General features: G+C 33.4%; 1 protein-coding gene and 1 pseudogene across 1 annotated transcript in view; both read right to left on the bottom strand.

The window, feature by feature from the left end:
* Positions 1 to 4249: 4249 nt before the first annotated feature.
* Positions 4250 to 20538, bottom strand: part of KYNU (kynureninase) — a 147207-nt gene continuing 130918 nt past the window's right edge. Inside the window, exons 11-14 of the mRNA XM_049773568.1 lie at positions 19981 to 20033; positions 17086 to 17171; positions 7953 to 8183; positions 4250 to 4458 (exon numbers count right to left, since the gene is read on the bottom strand). Coding sequence (XP_049629525.1) covers positions 4303 to 4458; positions 7953 to 8183; positions 17086 to 17171; positions 19981 to 20033 — 526 coding nt within the window. The 3' untranslated portion in view covers positions 4250 to 4302. The remainder of the gene's footprint in view (positions 4459 to 7952; positions 8184 to 17085; positions 17172 to 19980; positions 20034 to 20538) is intronic.
* Positions 5609 to 5756, bottom strand: LOC126010214 (uncharacterized; annotated as a pseudogene).

The following is a 20538-nucleotide window of genomic DNA, read 5'->3' as shown; positions in this document are numbered from 1 at the left end:
GGGACTGCTCAAGTCAGTGTTCAAGTCAGTTCAAGGCAAGTGCTCTACCCTCTGTACTATATCTCAAACCAGTATTATATTTCATTTATAAATTCACCTACAGGCAAAATTAAACTATTGCATATGTTCATCTGTGATTATTTGTAATTGATTTAAATACAATTTGCAATATCCCTGGATTTGGGGAAAGAAGAAAATATGGTAAGGGAACTTTATTTATTTATCTATTTATTTATTTTTAATCTGAGTGATGAATATACTGTGGGCATTATGCTTTAAACGATTTGTGCATATAATTTAAAATAACTTTAACATAAGTCATACACTATTATGCTCAACTAATATCTGAGATATTTATTGTGTTCATTTTCACAAAAGTGATCATTTTTATTTATATACTTAACTATAGTGTTTTTCTAATGACTAATGTTTTTTCGTGCTAACCTATGTATCCTGAGAGTTGAAATCATTTCTGTTTATTTGTTATTGTGAGATTTAAAATTGATTCCTTCTACATGAAGTTATAGAGTCCAATGTTAAGGTTCAAGAACTCATAGATCTATGAAGAAGAAGTTTGGTAAAAACAGTAATTGAAGCTTTGTTTAAAGCAAGTATGTATGCAACTGATGACAGTGGAGGTCCCTGTTGAAACTATGTGAAGTGCATGTGTGTTAGTCAGGAGAGGTTACAGACCCAAGAAGTGTTTCTATAGCTTTCTCTTACTCACCTCAGCCAGCCAGAAAAGGGGCTGGGATATTTGGGAGACTGGGGCCTTGGTCTGACAAAGATAGCAAAGTCAGCCCTAGATCTTGCCCAGGTGTTTTGGTTAATATTCCCTCAGAGAAAATAATTTCAGAAGAAGATGAACAGTGAAATAAAAACTGTCTTTATTTGGAAATTCTGAGGAGAGGAAGGGAAAGAATAAGAGAGTAATTTACTCAAGAGAGAAAGCTGGATTCTCCAAAAGTAGAGAGAGACATACGATATAAGCAGCATGAAATCAGAAAAATGCACTTTTCAAGAGGGGATATGAAGGCAACATGTACTTAGTTACCATGTACCCAGGTAATACATATGTCCCTCTTTGGTTCTAAATTGACTTTTATAGGACTTTTCCAACCTAGCCCATGTGGGCATTTCAACATATATGAGTCCTGAGGCTAGGGTGGTTGCCAAGAGGAAGTGTTGGGGGGGGAGCTTGATGGTCTTTGATATTCCTTTTTTAAACTTTCTTCCTGCTGGTGCTTCTCCTGGGAGGGGGTCCAGTCTTTTCTGAACCAGGAGGGGTATCAGGTAAAACACTAATCAATGACAAAGTAGCTCCTCCAAATTCTCTCAAGTTCCTCATACCTCAAAATTATATTGCTATAGAAGATCCTTCCCTACATGCCTGCCTACCTGCTTTAAAACCATTTGAGTAAGAAAAAAAAAGAAATAGTCAGTAGCACAATACATTTATATAGCTACATAATGAACATATATGAGTGAATTCATAGGTTAGTTTATGCAATTTGTAGTTTTATCTTTAGTATCTAAAGCAATTGCATAGTTATTTCCACTTTGTTTAAGATGAGACGATATTTAAGTTATAACTTGATTATGTATATGTAAAATACTTTACTTTTGAGGCTAAAATGTGGCAACAACCAAAAATGGGAAAACTTCAATCTAAATTATTTTAACTATAACTCTAAATGTTAGAAGAGAATATTACAGTGTAAGTTTACAATTAATTGCTGTTTTACTCTGTAAAGATTGTAGCCATGACAGGCTTCATGTGGTACAATAGGCCTCTTACAGTAAATGGAATAGCACAAGGATCCCCAGGCCAACATCTTTTTTTGACATTTTTTTATTTAAACACCTTGATTACATACATGATTGTGTTTGGGTTTCAGTCATGTAAAGAACACCACCCATCACCAGTGCAACATTCCCATCACCAATGACATCTTACACTCCATCCCATTCCCCTAAGCCAACATCCTGTTTACACCCTGTTTGCAACTGCCATAAAAGTCCATATTAGGTCCAACCAATCACCTAGCACTCTATAAGCAATGATATAATGTGTAGCCAATCTTCACAATGATTACTAAGCCCATTCTAAAATTCTCTAAACTGAGTATAAAAGTAAGAATGTAAGTTGGGCTGGGGTTACCACCTGTGAGAGTTTCAGCCCCAGCATGCTAAAGAATAAACTCCTTTGCTTTTTGCATTATTGTATTGTCTCTTCTGGTCTTTTGGGATGGATCTTGAGTCAGAGCTAACAAATATGGATAAGAAAATTATGTAATTTAGGATACAATGAGTGATAGAGCATTCATTTTCTAAGTAGTTATGATGCTCCCTGGATGTTATACACTTTATTTGTATACACAAGGATTCTATATATGCCTGCCATTTGCCAGAGATCTCACAGTTTGTTGTGGCACTATGATTGTGAACAATAGTGCCCCTAGAATAACACTGAATATGCTATGGATTGAGTTAGTAGCCTTATAGGAAGCAAGTGCCTTCTCACTAAGGGCTACCCGAGTTCCTATAATTCAAGGGTTCTGTTGTACTGGTTCATACCTACCTGTGCTCAGGACTTACTCTAGGCTCTGCACTCAGGAGTCATTTTTGATAATGTTCAGGGGAAAATTTGTCCTGTCATGGATCAAACTCAAGACAGATGTGTGCAAGGCCAATGCCCTACTCATTGTAAAATCTGCTGAGTACTCCAACCTAAATTATAAATTAAAACTATCTGTGAAATAGTTTATTAAATAATTTTGAAATAAATTTGTGTATAAGAACTCAAACCAGAAAAATTATCATTAAATTAAAAATAAAAGATTATGGTAGGAGCTAGAGAGATAGTACAGTGGGTAGGGAATTTGTTTTGTATAGGGCTGACTTGGTTTGATCTCTCGAACCTTATATGGTTTGCTGAGCTCCCCAGGAGTGATCCCTGAATGGAGCCAAAATAAGCCCTGAGTACCACGAGATAGGCCCAAAAGACTAAGAGGAAAAAAGGGTTATAATAATATTAGATAAAAGGATAAAGTCTTTTGAAGTGTATTAAGACCACAATTCAACCAACAATTGTCCTAGTAAGATCAAACAGCATAAAACATATCAGAGTATCTGATATCTGGGTCTTTGTGTTACTATATAGATACAATTTGCTATTTTATCTAAGACATTATCTATCTATTGTGAGAAGCATGTTAATTCTAAAGATCAAAATGTAAAGTATAGATGTTATCTATTTATTGTAAAATCATGCTAATTTCAAAGATGGCAATGTGAAGGAATGTCCTGTGGCAATCGTAGCTATTGATGTAAATGAAAAGATATTTCCTCATTCATAAATATTAAAATATGAAAAACATGCATTAGAACCAATGAAATAAGGCATATTCATAGATAATCAGTGATCTGTAATTCAAAATTTATTTCTTAGTGTTAACTGTGGCCAATACACACTTGAAAGTTACTGCCCGAAACTTTATGTTTTCTGTTTCTGAGTTTGGGCTTGGTGAAAACATTGTAAAAAAGAATATTCAGACAGTTGAATTACAATTATAAATGGAGGCCCAGACTCCAAAACTAGGATCTGATGAGACATGGGTCTGGAAGCAAATATTGATGCAAGGAATAATCCACACAGTGAAAAAGTGCAAGAACGGTTCAGAAATTTCAACAGTTGGGCCATGAATACACATTATCACACAAGCCTTCTGTTCCTCAGAAGGAAATCAGCTTCGTGGAGGAAGACTCAAGAATGAGTTCCTTCTTTGCTGAAACCAAGGATTTTATTCAGAAGAACGAGGTTACACCCTAGGATGGAGAAGGAATATCACGTATGGAGCAATCCAGTAATCCTATCACCAGATCACATCCTAGGATGGAGTAGTATAAATACTGATTAGGGTAGGACCAGTAATACAAAAATAATATTTATAAGAAAATTTGGTAAATTTAAAGTAATGATTCTATAAAAAGTACAAAAACTCCAGAGTTGGAGTTAGTCAAATATTAAATTAAATCATCATAAAATATTTCCTGAGCAAGTTTTAGCAGCTGTTCAAAACTGTGTATTCATAATACTTAAACTAGTATACATATTTCATCATCAAACTTCAAGAAACTAGACAATAAAGTGAATCTCTTAGGACCTAGTCTTCTCAGATAACTAATATCAGCTTTTTTTTTTGTAACTATATAATCAGTTTTCAGACATGTGATTAATTTTGAACAACTTCCAGTAATTAAACTTGAATAAAAATAAAACATCCACATCACTTTTCGATATTATTTTCTCAAGTTGTTCTCAAAATCATGGCCATATTTTGATTCAGCACTGTCCAGAGCAGAATTGAGCACGTTGATAAATTTATAAACATCATGGAAAGAATTGTAGAGAGGTGCTGGAGCTACTCGAATGCCACTTGGCTCCCGCTTGTCACACTGTAGAAGAAAGGAGAATAAAGCTACATTAAGCTAGCTTATTCACTTAGTACAAATATACAAAAAGATCAATTTTAAGTCAATGCCTAGTTTTCTTAATAATTAACAGAAAGCATTCTTTTTCCACTTTAGTTACATATTTTACCAAAATGTTTGCCTTAAACAATGTCTCAATGTTATATCAAACTGTTATCTTAATTCTAAATAAACTATTAATACTGTTAATATATTTGTACCTGAGCAACAAAGTACCTTCCTGATGTCTACTGAGAATTCATCTTTATACACTCACTAAATCCTGTATTCTAGTTTTTCTGTGATTGAAATCTTTTAACACATTCAAATGAATGAAGACCTAAGATTCTATAAAGGTTTAGTCAATATACATACATTCAATTCTCTAATACAAAATCTTTCCAATAAGGATCTTGAAATGGTCTCTGGAAATGCTAAAATGCCCTGAGTTTGACTTAGATAATTTGGTTTAACTTGAATGTCATGATGGCTTGTTTTAGAAGCACAGGTTAAGGTTAGTTATCATAGTCAATGGTTGATATGTGACGTTCTATTGACTCCCACAACATGTTTACAAGTATTTTCACAACTAAATATAAATGAAAGATTTAAAGAGTTGTTTTTTAATTTATTAGTTTTTTTTGGGCCATCCTGGGAAGTATTCAGGACTTACACAAGGTTCTGTAGTTAGGAATCAGTACTGGTATTGCTCTGGGAACAATAACATAGAGCGAACATACAGGAGTCAGCTGCTTGCAACATAATCTCATATTTTTGTATTATTTTTCTAGTCCCTCAAGACTATAGTTGTTTGTTTTAGTATAGTATAAGTTTGGACAGGTTTTGGGCTCCTGTTTATTTGACAGAACAGATGCTGTATAGGAAGAAATAGTAGGAGAATCAAATTGTAAACTTTTTTTTTTTTTTTGTCCCCCAATTCACAATACAGACCAGGCAAAGGGCCTGGATTGAAGTGTATATGGGGGGGCCGGGCGGTGGCGCTAGAGGTAAGGTGCCTTCCTTGCCTGCGTTAGCCTTGGACTGACCGTGGTTCGATCCCCCGGCGTCCCATATGGTCCCCCAAGCCAGGAGCAACTTCTGAGCTCATAGCCAGGAGTAACCCCTGAGCGTCAACGGGTGTGGCCCAAAAACCCAAAAATAAATAAATAAATAAATAAATAAATAAATAAATAAATAAAGTGTATATGGGGTGCATTTACTGTACCTCCTCTTTCTATACAGTCAGTGTAAAGAACACAGCCTGTGGTAAGAATTGGGAGGCATTATCTTTTCTTTTTTTTTTGATTTTTTAATATATATATATAAAATTCTTCACCAGTGCAACATCCCCATAACCAATATCCCAAGTGTCCTTCCTCCCTAACCCACCCCACACAGGCCTGTATCTAGACAGGCTTTCTAGACAGTAGAAATTATAAACTTTGATTTTAGTATAATATGGTATGGTATGGTATGGCATTGCATGACATGGCATGGCATGGCATGGTATGGTACGGCATGGCATGGCATGGTCTGGTATAGTATAGTATTAAATATAGCATAGAATAGCGCAGCACAGCATAGGAGAGCAGAGCAGTGCAAAGTAGAACATAACATAACATAATACAGAACAATATAATGCTGTATCTACTCCAAAATTATAAGACAAGGTCATGTTAGTACTTGATTTGTAATACTGATATTCTTATTTGAGTTTGCAAAAGTGAGTAGCCTTATCTATATATTTGTAGGACTGTAAAAGTAAAGCTGGTCATAATTTATGATATTACTGAGATAGATATGGAATTATATTTTTCTATTACAATTGCTTAGCACCTTATTAGCTCTCTACAGGGCATCTGCCTGGTACACTGTTTAATGGGGTTTGATCCTGGAACGTTATATGGTCCTGCAAGATCCACTAGGCATGATCTTTAATATAGAGCCATAAATAAGCCCTTACCATACTTTATGTGGCCCAAAACCTTCCTATAAAAAAGAAGATATTTCTTTTTTTTAGAAAAGAATGAAAAAAAAAAAAAGAAAAGCAAGCATGCAAGAAAAGCTCCTAGAGTTATACATATTTTATGCATAATATTATACATATCTACCTTGACTTTGACTGAGATGCCAACACTGAAATTAATTTAGTTTAACCAACTTATTAAATTAGACTTATCTCTGGTAGGAGAGATAGCTTGGGAGTAAGATATTTGCACACAGCAGCCCAGGTTCTATAACTTGGGCATTATAGTATGTTCCAAGCACCAGTCGGTAAAGCCCAAAAACCAGTTTTGAAAAATAAAACCCAAACACTATTTAAATGCCTTTTAATTTTATTAAAAATAAATGAATATTGGAGTTTTTACCTGTGAAATTAACGAAATAGTCTTAATTAATACTGGTGTGACATATTTTCTGCCCAAATTCCAATGAGCCAAAAATTTTATTCCTAAAATTCAAAATAGTGGTTTCTTCCCTTTTACTAGGAAATCTCAATGCCTTTCATGAGTATAGCTGCATTTAATTTATCCTCAGTAATAGAAACAATTATGTGAAGTAGCAATTAGCAGTGAATAAAATAATAATCCAAATATTAGGACCTTCAAATATGGTGTAGTGGGTAAGCACATGTCTTGAATGTGGCTCCTCCAGGTTTCATCCTCAGTACCACTATTAGCTACTTCAAGTCACCTCAGCCCCACCAGGAGTGATCTCTGAGCACAGAGCCAGGAGTAAGCCCTGAGCACCTCTGGGTGTGGCCTTAAAATTAAAAAATGGGGGGTAGTAGAATAAAAAGAAGAATCTAAATTTTACCCCTACACATAATTCAGAGTAAAAACCTTTCTCAGGGAAATTGAGGAGAGCTGGGTAGAAAAAAACACCTGGCAAGGACTTACAAGAGTCAAAGAAAAATAAGGTAGTGAATGAAACAAGGGGGAAAAGATTTACCATCCTAAGAAGCGATGAAAACAAGATAGAAAAGATTTACGTTATGGAGTCATCCAAATCACTGCAGCTTGGAAACTGGAGAAAAAACAATTTAGTGCAAAATCCTTTGTTCTCCAAAGTCACAACAGCCTAACTACAATTTTGCTTGTGTTAATCTGCTTGCTTGTCTGCTTCTGCTTTTATTGTTTTGTTGTTTGTTTGTTTTGTTTTTGGGTCACACCTGGCGGCGCTCAGGGGTTACTCCTGGCTCTACACTCAGAAATCGTTCCTGGCAGACTCAGGGGACATATGGGATGCCAGGATTCGAACCACTGTCCTGCATGCAAGCAAACGCATTACCTCCATGCTATCTCTCCTGGCCCCAGCTTTTAAAGACATAAAAATAGAGTTGGTCCTGTGTTTAGGACTGAGTTTTCTGTGCTGGCTGAACTCTTAGTCCACACGAATGAACTTTTTTCGACTACTTTGGCTGCAGTCTAGATTCTTTTGACGGTCCCTCACACCTGGAAAGCAAATGCTACACTTACCACGACTCCTCGCTTTTCCAGCTCTTGGTAAACATATTTGATGGGAATTGAAAATGTTAAGGTAAGTTGGCAGCCACGATCCTCGGGACGGGATGGAGTAACTATCTTCACAAATGGTTTCTTGGTATCTGTTCTGTCTTTGCTATAGTAATGCTTGAGCATGTATTCCAGATAACCAGTTAGTAAAATAGATTTTCTTCGTAAGGCTTTCATAGTCGCTTGCCTAAAGATCTTTAGAATAAAAAACAAATAAAAGAACAATTAAAGTATCATGTTAATGCAAAAATAAGCTTAACTTAACATAAATCCTGCTTAACAATGAAAGGCCCTCTTTGACTTTCCCAGTCATTTTATTGTAAATGATATTTTTATGGAAATACGTGTTCTTAAATAATTTGCTATTAAAAACTGACTGACAGAATGACTGTCATAAAACCATTCTTTCTAAATAAGAAAATACATCTTGTAAAAACAAGATATTTTATTAGAATAATTTTAAATTAGTTTTATAAATAGTACAGATAAGTACATTTTATAAATGCATTTGAAAATTCTAGAATGGAAACATTTCTCACAATTAATTTAAATTATTATAAAGGTATTTTTATTTTAGTGGTATACAAACAAAAAACATTGAGAGCAAAAGAGTTATAAAGTGGAAGATAAACATTGTTATAATTGTTTTGTGAATTCCCAAGTTTAATCGTAAGGAAACAATCCATCTCGGAGCCAGAGAGACATAGTACAGCAGTTAGTTGTATTTATTTTGCTGAGACCAACTGGGCTTGATCTCTGAACTGGGTTCAATATCCAGCATTCTATAATGTTCATAAAGAACTCCCAGGAGTTATTTCTGAAAGTAGAGGCAGGAGCACAGACCTTTGTGAGGTCCAAAACCAAACCAAACCAAACCTAAACAAAACAATAAAAGAATAAGAAAGAAAGCAATCATCCTAGTAGTAAAGTTTTGTCAGACAAAGGAACAAATCATTTAAGCATGATGTGAAAAAAACTATCTGCTGACTGGCATGTCATAGTTAAATGAGTGACAAATGCAAACAATAACTGGTGTTGAAACATTAAGGGTCAGAATGCACATACTTTTCTTGCTTATCTCTTAAGGTCAAGTAGAGTTTAAAAATATATCCTATATATAAGAACTAAATGAGCTGCAAACAGAGCACGATACACTGGCATGTCACTTAATATCCCTTTTCTGATTGTGTTATGTCATGTAGTAAAAAAAAATAGGGCAATCAGTTAAACTCTGGACTTTATGAAGTTTAGGAATATATGTAGTTCTACACTTGATCTTAACCAAAGGATGAGAAGCTATAAATAAAGTACTTTCTGGATCAGACATTTTAACAGAACTCAAGAATTTTAGCATGCTCTAATAAATTCAAACATAGATTTTTATTTTTAAATCTATACTGCGAGGAAAGTTTGAAAAGAATAAAAATGTATATAAAAATTAAGAAAAGTTTAGAAAGAATAAAAATTATATTGAAAGTAACAGTGCTTGGGGGAAGAGAGCAGAAACAGAAGTGTTTAGCTCTCCCCAATCATATTCACATGTGTGCAGCCTGCAAAGAGAATCAAAGACCACTAGAAGCTGGTTTGTTTTGGAAGATATCTTCCAAGTTCAAACTGCCCAGACTCAGGTAATCCCAGTTATATTTAGTGGTAAGAAGTCTAGCTTCATCTCCTGGCTAGCAAATCATAAGTAGATCTAGTACAATTATCAATTCAAAGGAAAGTTTTGAATTGAGAGCCTGGCCTAACTATTAGTATTCTTGAAAAGGGCAGAGAAACAAGGAAAGTCTAGGAATGATCCAACCATGGAATTTTTGTTTGGTTTGGCAGCAAAAAATATGAAAGTAATAGTTTCAGTCTATTCTTTACACTAATATTAAATTGATTGAATTTTAATTCAAATTTTGGAGAATTTTTGTTTAAAAATAACTTTGGTGTATTACTACAAAAATAGCTCACTAGGCTGAGCATATGGTATGTAAAATAGGGGACCCAGCTTTCTTAGGGTTTACTGTATAGTCCCTGAAAAAAGTTGGAGTAGTTTTTGAGCATTGAGTCAGGTGTAGTCCCTGAGCCCTTTTAGATGTAGACCCTAAACAGATGAACGAACAAGACATAACTTTAAATATTTTCTTGCTATACCATAAGATATAACAGGAGCAATGTGTGATGATTACTGGTATATTCATTGATATTTCATTGATATTTATTAGGTTAGTAAGACTTCATAGAATATATATAGAATATATATATACATATACATATATATACACATATTTTTTTGTTTTTTTGGGCCACACCCAGTGACACTCAGGGGTTACTCCTGGCTATGTGTTCAGAAATTGCTCCTGGCTTGGGGGACCATATGGGATGCAGGGAGATCAAACTGCAGTCTGTTCTAGGCTAGCATGCGCAAGGCAGATGCCTTACACCCAGTGCCACCGCTCTGGCCCCAAGACTTCATAGAATATTAAATTTAAAAGTTTAAAGTAAGTTTGCTCTTAAATATCTCTTCATATCCAGTAGCCAATTTTTAATGAGTTACAATTTTAATATAACATTACTTTATTAATAATAAAATAACTTTCCAATATAAAATTATTTTCCACATTATAATCACAGCAAAGTCAGCTACATTATGAAGCATCATTTAATTCTACTCTCAATGAGAGTAAAAGCCTCTTATGAGGTCTCACATCAGAATGTTAAGAGGGCTTAATAAGAGTTAAAAGGGAAATAAAACAAATATCCTCTTCTCCTTATTGCTTCTCATTATTTCCATGCCTTAGCAATGAAAAACAATAATTTTTTTAAAGCTAGAAAAAATAGTAGCTGAAAATATTGAGATTATAATAGAATTCTTGGCATTGTGCCAATTACTTGGGTTATTTTCTTACTGAGTAAAATGAATGCAAAAACTACAAAAGTACAAATGTAAGATAAGTTTAAATAGCAAGAAAAGTTAAAACTTTATTACTAATCCTCATATATTTTCTCTCAAATTTTTTAATTGGTTCCTCAATAGGTGTTCTTAAAAAACACATTATATATATTTTCTGACTTGCCATGTTTTTAACTTGTCTTCTCTGGTATTTCTAAGATACTATATTTATTAAAAATTTATATGATAACATCTAAAATGTGGCTGCCTACTGCTGCATGCATATATAATTCTTCAAAATGCAATACATGCTTAATTTCAAATTGGGAGTTGGAAGATTTAGACTGTAACACAAAAATTTAAGAAGAGACATCATAATGAACCTTAACAAGGTTAGAAAAAATTTAGATAAACATAGGGAAGCAAATTCAATATAGCAACCAAATATAAAACAAAACAAAACAAAAAGATCTACATAACCTATAGCAAGGTGACATATGATATTACAATTTTCCAAACAGAATTTTGGGTATTATGTTCACATTAAATGAAATTGAATAGAACATACTTGAATGAATTCATTTAAAAAACATACAACTGAAACAACTCCTCCCCCAAATTTATATAGATATGACTGATGCATTCAAAGTGACCACCAAGACACATTATTAAATTACCAAAGCAAGTGATTAGGAAAGATATTTTTGAAAAGATAATAAAGAGGTTAAGAGTCTTACATAAAAAAGGGGGCCGGGCGGTGGCGCTAAAGGTAAGGTGCCTGCCTTGCCTGCGCTAACCTTGGACGGACCGCGGTTCGATCCCCCGGTGTCCCATATGGTCCCCCAAGCCAGGAGCAACTTCTGAGCACATAGCCAGGAGTAACCCCTGAGCGTTACTGGGTGTGGCCCAAAAACCAAAAAAAAAAAAAAAAAAAAAGAGTCTTACATAAAATATAAACAAATTTAACCCTTACTCAACCTTTAATATTGTCTAAAGCTTCCTGAGCATCACTAAGAATAACCCATGAGTTCAATCAAACCTTTACCAAACCCCAAAATATAAAATGAAGAAAAAATATGTGAAAACTTCTCCCAAAACATTATATGTACAATGGTTCATCTTTTATTCACCATTATGCAGTAGGATCTATCCCAAAAATATAAAAATTATTCTACATATAAAAAAATCAATTGTTGCAATATTCCAAATAAATAAAAATAAAATGACATAATCATAGCAATAGGTGCAGAAGAATTAATTGACAGGTTTCAAAATAGATGTATGACAAAAAGTCTCAATAAGTCAAAAATAAATGTCTCGGGGCTGGAGAAATAGCATAGCAGTAGAGTGTTTCCTTTGCCTGCGGTTTATCTGGGTCAGACCAGGGTTCAACTCCTGGAATTCCAGATGGTACTCCCAGTCTGCCATGAGCAATCTTTGAATGCAGAGTCAGGCATAACTCCTGAGCACTGCAGAGTGTGGCCCTAAAACCAAAAATGAAATAAAATAAAATAAAATAACTCAACAAAAAAAGAAATATATAAATATATGACAAACTTACAGGTATTATCAGACTCCATGTTAAAAAACCAAAACATTTTTATGAGATTTGAAAAGAGATAACTTTTATTGTTTTAAATTTAATTTTATATATTTTGTTTGATTTTTCACCTGTATCCAGTGATGCTCAAGATATAATCTTGGCTCTATGCTAAGATTTCCAAATTGAAAATTTAAAAATTGGTTGACTATATGTGATTCATGGGTTCTGGGGCAAGCAAGGCAAACATCTTACCACCTATATTATCTCTCTGGTCTCAAGGATATCTACTATGTTTGGAAATACAAGTCAGAGTAATTATTCCATAAAAATAAATACAGTAAGTCAAATTAGAAAATAAGGAAGACTTGCTGCTTGTTACTGATCTGATAATTCACAAGAAAAACCCTAAGATCACACACACACAAACACACACACACACACACATACACACACACCCCTAATGCAAATAATTAATTCAGAAAAAAGCCAAAATGTAAAATTAATGTACATCAATCTATTGAATTTCTGAATGCTAACAATGATTTGGAGAGAGAAAAAAACTAAAGAAAACCATATTATTTAAACTTACATTAAAAATAAAGGTAAATTAAGGAAAAAGATGACATCTCCAAGATCTGAAACACCTTCCTAGAGTGTTTAAGCTTTGAGTGAAATCTCAAGCATTGCATCACTTCTATGTTTATCATAGGCCAATCCTCGTTGTCTGCAGCACCACAGAGCTGAGAAGCACTACATTACCAGATGTGAGTACCGAATATTCAAGACCACACATCCAGACCAAGTATACCTGATAAGGAAACTCCCACAAAATTATTTTTCCTTCTATTTTTTTAATGAAGACAATATATTTACGGTAATATACTAAAAGTTTCTTTTGACTATATTCAACACCCATTCATGATTAGAGTCCTCAGCAAAATAGGAATAGAAGGAACTTTCCTCCATATAGTAAAAGCTATCAATAAAAAAACTCAATGTCAATATTATTCCTAATGGTGAAAAAAAGCATTCATACTGAGGCCAGACACAAGGCAAGAATGACCATTGTCTCCACTCTTATTCAATATCTTATTAGAAGTCATAGCAATGGCAATTGGGCAAAATAAGGAAATCAATGGCATTCAAATTGAAGAAGAGTTAAGTCAAACACTATTTAGTTGATGGTGACATGATGATATATATTGTAGACCCCAAAAATTTCACAAAAATGTTCCTGAAAGCAATAAACTGATACAGTAGGGTGATTGGCTACAAAGTGACTATACAAAATAAATACATATATTGAATACAAAAATTAGTTGTGTTTCTTTATACAAATAATGAATCAGAGAAGAAAGAGATAAAAGAGTTTATTCCAGTTAAAATAGTGTCCAAAACTATCAAGTGTCTAGAAGTCAACTTAATCATTTTTTTTTTTTTTTTTTTTTTTTGGTTTTTGGGCCACACCCGTTTGACGCTCAGGGGTTACTCCTGGCTATGTGCTCAGAAATCGCCCCTGGCTTGGGTGGACCATATGGGACGCCGGGGGATCGAACCGAGGTCCTTCCTTGGCTAGCACTTGCAAGGCAGACACCTTACCTCCAGCGCCACCTACCCGGCCCCATTAATCATTTTTTTTAAGCTAAGTCACGTGTGACTAAAACTATCAAAGAAGGTGAAAGAGAAACACTGAGAACCTCACTAAGTTTTGGTGCAAATGGGAATGGTTTCAGCTTCTATAGAAAGGAGTCTAGACATGCTTTATAATATTAAAAATAAGTCTGCCACACTCAGACACTAATTCGAAAAGTTTTCTTTACACATTTTTCAGCACACACGTAAAGTAGCCAAGTCTTAACAGTACCAAAGTCACAACAGAAACAATGAGAGTACCCCCACACCAAGAATAGTGAATAATGAGGCAAACTCTCTGTACAGTGGAAAACTGTTCAACAGTAAGAAAGTAGACCCGTCATTTGAAACAACATTGGGTCAGGTTAAGCAAAATAAATCATAAGGAGAAAGATGAATACTTGATGATCTCAACCGTCTTGCATGTAGAAAGAAACAAAGCAAGAGAAAAAAAAAAAGCCAAAGAAAACCAAAACTTATTTTTCTGAATACAGACTTGAGCCTACCAGAGAGGGTTTACAAAGGAATTCAAAGTGATGAGGATTGAGTGGACCACAGAGAAGAGAAATTGACACTTCAATTATCTGTGTGTGTGTGGTAACACGCCTTTGTAAAAGGGTAATATTTTGCTTCTATACCATATGATCAATATTGAGTTAATCAAATATTTTAGATAAATGAAAAAATAATATAAAAAGGAGCACCAGAAGTAGCTCAAAGGGGTGGAGAAGTTAGTTGTCTTGCATGTGTCAGATCTCTAATTTGATCCCAGACCCCACATGGACTTATATTTATACCATGCAGTAAATTTCAGCATGGCAATACATAGGTGAAGGCACTTGCTTTTTATCCTAGTCCACATATGGACTAGTTACCCCTAGTCCACATATGACCCACTGTTTTACTACCAGATGTAACTCCTGATCAGAGATAGAAATAGTTTCTGAACAGCTGGGTATAATCCACCCCCTCCAATAAACTAATCAAAACAAATTTATTTTAAAAAAATCAAATGAGATGCCCAAGCAATAGTACAGTGGCAGGGCATTTGACTTGAACGCGGCCAACCCAGTATAGTCCTGAATTCAATTCCCAGGATCCCATATGGTTCCCTGAGCTTGTCAGTGTAAAATTCTTTTGAAAGCATTTAGCAACAAAGCCATGTAGTCCAAATCATATATATCTTCTTCTTATATTTACTCAAAATTTAGCCATTCATGATATAAAATAAATTTGAGTGAAATACTTTATAAATTACATTTAATTGATTAATACTTAATAAAACCCAGAAATATCTAAAATTAGCATTTTACTTGTTGGTGAAGGTAAATTTGCAAGCAAAAAGTCTGAAAAAATTACTTTGTCAAGAGAGCATATGGGAAGAATATAGTAAAGTAAATCTTTGGAAGAAAACTTCTAAGTATACATGTAGCTTATAAGTTATCTATGAACCTAAGAAAAATTAAAGAAAAATCTTTCCAATGTATGTGTTGGTGCTTTTCTTACTGTATTGTATTTCTTTCTGATGTAAATTTGCAAGGTAAGCAAATATATTTAATTAAAATATTTAAAAAGCATATTTATTTGGTGAATAATATAAACCAAAAGAAACATTGAAGTTAAACTTTCAGAAAATGTACAACTGACTGAAAATCTTGGTACCAGGTCTTTTTATCCTGCCAAAAAGTGAGCACAACACAAGCTCCATCTAGTGGTTATATTTAACATGTGCTCTTTAAAGAAGATAAAATTAAGTCTATTGGCTATCCACTCCATAGTTCTGTAAAATCAGAGGGGCTTCACACTGCCCTCCCGTGGTCAAAATGAGAAACTGCTTTAAATGTCCTTAGAAACTAATTCGAATCAAAAAGATTTTGGAAGTCATGTTTGAATATGCTTTTTTAATAGTTGTATTAAAATAAAATATTTTTGAATATCTATTTATTTTAAATTGTTATACACTCTAAAATAAAAATGCCTACCTAAAATGTTTAATTAATATTTATGTGTTATGATGAATGGCATATTTTAATATATTTAATATTGTAATAAATTAATATATAAATAGCTTTTGAATTATAGGAAAAATTGAATGAATATTTTTATATTGAGACTAAAATATTAATTTTGTTTAGAAGAAGAATAAGTAGTAGAATATTAGAAGCAGTAGTTAGTTGCTAGTGGTGCACAGGTTTTATTCCTGTGCTCAAAAGTCAATCCCTTAAGTATGTCAGAGATTTTTTTGGTGCTGGAGATTAAACCCAACGTGTCCTGTTCATTGAACTATCTCTTTGGTTCTACACATGAACGAAATTAAAGAAATATTCAGTCTTATAGTTTTTCCCCTATAAAAGTTATAGAAAAGTCTAGAAAGGTAAATCTTTTAAACTTTGGTCACATACAATCTTCATTAACTCTTACAACTAGAACTGTTAATATTTATAGCTGGAAAAAACAATCCTTATTAATTACAACAATGTTTTCCACAGCACCTTGTTTTTGATTTATTTTCCTAGATTTTGTGTGCACTTCTTAGAACTTGGGGCCTACTTTTGGCTCAATATTTAGAGGCTGCTCCTGGTAATGCTCAGAGAACTGTATGGTGCTAGAAGTTAAATCTGAGCTTACTGCATACAGGCATGAGCTTAGCCTATCTCTCTGGCCCACACAGTACCTTTTTGATAAATAAGTGCTGGAGAGAAATGAATCAAGGATTGAATATTACATGTTTATTTTATAGAGACAAAAACATACAATAAGGAATATATACAAGTTCACACAAATTCTAAACAGAGTTAAAATCACCTGCCTGGATCAATTTCATTTGCAATTTTATCAACTGCCAACCATGTGCTAAGCATTATAGTAGGGGGTAGAGACATAGATAGCAGGTCATTAGTAGATCATGCTCACTGTCCTAAGGAAACATTGCCTTTTGCCCACAGTATATGCACAGTTAATCTTGCTGACTATCAGAGGAAGTACTACAACATTTTGCAATTCTGTAAATAAAAAGTAAAGTAGAAATGTAGATTACTTACCTCTAAACTAGCATGTAAGGAACAGACCAGTAACATGGGAGGGTTTGAAATTCTGAATCCACAGGCCCCAGGAATTAACTGCAGTTCTGAAAAATTAATATAAGATCATTTTTATAGAATGAACCTATAAGTTTGTGATAATATATTTCAGAAAAACTCAGAGAGACAAAAATAATAGAATAATTTTCTCTATACACACAGTGTTCAGTCCGCTGCAATGTGAAGAACTGTGAATAAACTATAGATAAGTTTAACTACAGGAATCTGCCTTAATTTTTTGTGTCCTCCTTGGTTTGAGCAAATGTGATTGTATTTAAAGTATTTTCCCCCATCTTCTCAATAGCCAACCAAATACTAGAGCCATTAGATCCATAGTAAAATCTGACCTCTTAGAAGCTTTCCTGAACCCATCCTTTTACTCCCACTTCCAAAGTAATATTTTGTTCTACCCTGTATTTTAATTTTCTTTTGTGAAACCATGTCAATGAGAGGGATACATTAATATTTGAATAAGTTATCATTGTAATGTTGTTCACAGGCAGGAAAGTGAGAGTAACATTAGAAAGTAACTTGAAAGATTTAAAAAAAAATATTAAGTCAAGTGGTTTTTGAAGGGGAAAGTACCTTAATAAAACGATCTGCCTTAGTATGTAGAGCCGCAATTTATAATGGTTTTATTTAAGATAATGTATCCCATGACTTTTTAAAAAATCATACAGTAGTGCTTTCAGCTATATAAACTAATAGTGAGAATACATAAGGTCTTTATTCTACATTTTTAGTATAGTATTAAATAAACCATAAAAGAAATTCATGACTTGTTAAAAAAATAAAATGGGCTTCAAGTGAGTTGATTTTGTCCAACTGTAAGTTAATGTAACTATTTTGTTTATGTTTAAGGTGAATTAAAATAAGCTATGATGATAATAGATTAAATGCAATAAATACAATTTAAGCCTGACATTTTCAATTAACTAAGAACAACATAAAATAATTGTAATAAAAATGATATATTAAAAGTCAGGTTAATATTAGACCTTATTATAATTAGAATTATAAAAGTAGAAGCATATTCAATAGTTAAGATCACTAGTAAGAGATGAAATTAAAACTAATATTTTATAACATAATGATAGAATATTCTGTGTTTTTTGAGGTTCCCTTAATCCATAGCTATTCAGATTATATTTATGGGCCAAGTCTGCTATAGCATATATTCTCTTTTTTGTTGTTGTTTTGTTTAGGGGCTGCAATATGCAATGGTCAGGGGTTATATCTGGGTTTTCATTCAGGAATTGTGTCCTCTGTTGCTTGGGAGACAGTATGGGTTAGTATGAATCAAATCTGGGTTGACTGTCCTATTTGGGAAGAAATTGCCCTAATGGCTGCACTATCACTCAGGCCTTCACATAAATTCAGGAATTTTAGTTTTCTTTACTTTAATTTTTTATTTTAAAATATCTTTATTTAAGCACCTTAATTACATACATGAAGTTGGGTTTCAGTTTTAAAAAAGAACACCCCCCTTCATCAGTACAATATTCCCACTACCAATGACCCCCATCTCCCTCCTCCTCCAACCTCTGCTTGTATTCCAGATAGGCATTCTATTTCTCTCACTCACTACCATTGTCATTAAGTTTAGATTCTTGAAATAATGTTTCCTATGTTTTCTATGACTATATTAGCACTGCAATGATTAGACTTGAAATTTTGTCTTCATCTTCAGACAGTTTTGCCTGAAGAGCTTCTACCATCTTTGATTCTTCTAGACTATACAGATGGACTTTAACCTTTAACCACTTTAACCAATTTTAACCACTGCCAATCTAATGAAATCTCCTCACATATAGATAAAAATGTCTATCACAAATCATTTAAGCATTGGAAGAAAAGAGCTGATGATTTTAATTCTTCAAAATAAATTTTGGGTCTCTCAATTTGACTAGAAAATGTCACCTTAATTTCATTCATCTTAATTGCTTTTTGCAAATGTGAATATTTTTGAAATATTATCTTACGGTGGAAGCAATATGAAAAATCACCATTAGGTTGTACAATTACAATATGAATGAAGCATTCTGTATAATAAGTGATTGAATATAAAAAAAGGAGAGGTGTTGGCAGCTTCTATGCATTATAGACTTCATTTCTTTTTGTTTGTTTTTGTTTTTTTTTTGGGGGGGTCACACCCAGCATTATCAAGTGGTAAGTAGTTACTCCTGACTTTGAGTCAGGGATTACACCTGGCAGTGATAGGACACAACATCGGGTATCTAGCAATCAAACTAAGGTTGTCTGCACACAATGCCATTGCCTTACCTATTGTATTATTACTCCAGCCCCTGTATACTTCATTTCTACCTATGAAGATTTAATCGCTATTCTTCAAGGTGACATAATTTGCAAAAGGAAAATTTGAGGAAAGAGGAATTTAAGTTAAAGTATTCAATAGCAGTGTTGTTTGCTTCTTGGTTTTAAAGTTTATACTTACCATATCCTTAAATAAATATTAACAATAAATACGAGAGAACAAAGGAAAACCAACATAAGAGCGCTATGAGCAGTATAAAATTGACATTGGATATCTTGGTGTTAACCTAAAAAAATATCTCCTGTCATTAATTCCTGATGTAGATAGTTAATATAATGATTTCTATGTCCTCTATGCTTGAATTATCTTACACTTATCTTCCTACAAAGACAAACTCACACCATGCTGAAATCTATACAAAGTCTTACACTCCAAAAATGTCATCTTTTATTTTAAGAATTCTCAGTGACATTTTCAAATTATACTCTACATGAGACATGCATATATGTCTTGTATAAAGATCCCAGAAAATTTAAATAAAAATTTAAAAAATCTTATAAAGTGAAATTAAATAGACTTACTGTTATCCATTTTAAATCTGGTACTGAGGTCATGGCCAAACCATCCTTTTAACCTAAAACATAAAACCCAATGTTAGCTACTTTGTTCAACAAAAAATTACCAAATAGAGACTACTTGTAGATAAGCATCATCTTATACTTGATACATAAATATTATGATATCATAAATACATTAATATTTATTTAGATGTTGTTGCTTCTTTGAGTGTTATAGCTGAATGTGATCAGGGTTAACTCTTGTCTCTGTGCTAAGGGTTCACTCCTGAAAGTGCTTGTGGGACTATATATGTTAGACTAAGGTTTAGCCATGTGCAAAGCAAGCAATTTTAATCCTGTATTTTCTCTCCAGTCCTGGTAATGTATATGTTGAACTTTGTCAATATTATGGATAATATCAACCTATTGATATTGCTGGTTATATTTATTTTGACAAAGTAAATTCATCTGAAGAGATTTATATTTTATATTTAATGAGTTTATTCAGAATATATAATAAAGCAAAATGATGAGAAATGATGAAGCTGAAACGTCAAGTGGTAGACATTGGATGTAGTTTGT

The sequence above is a fragment of the Suncus etruscus genome, chromosome 5, assembly GCF_024139225.1.
Source record: "Suncus etruscus isolate mSunEtr1 chromosome 5, mSunEtr1.pri.cur, whole genome shotgun sequence".
NCBI classification, from domain to species: Eukaryota; Metazoa; Chordata; class Mammalia; order Eulipotyphla; family Soricidae; genus Suncus; species Suncus etruscus.
Note: the sequence above shows the minus strand (reverse complement) of the source record. Positions and strands in the feature narration are given on the sequence as shown.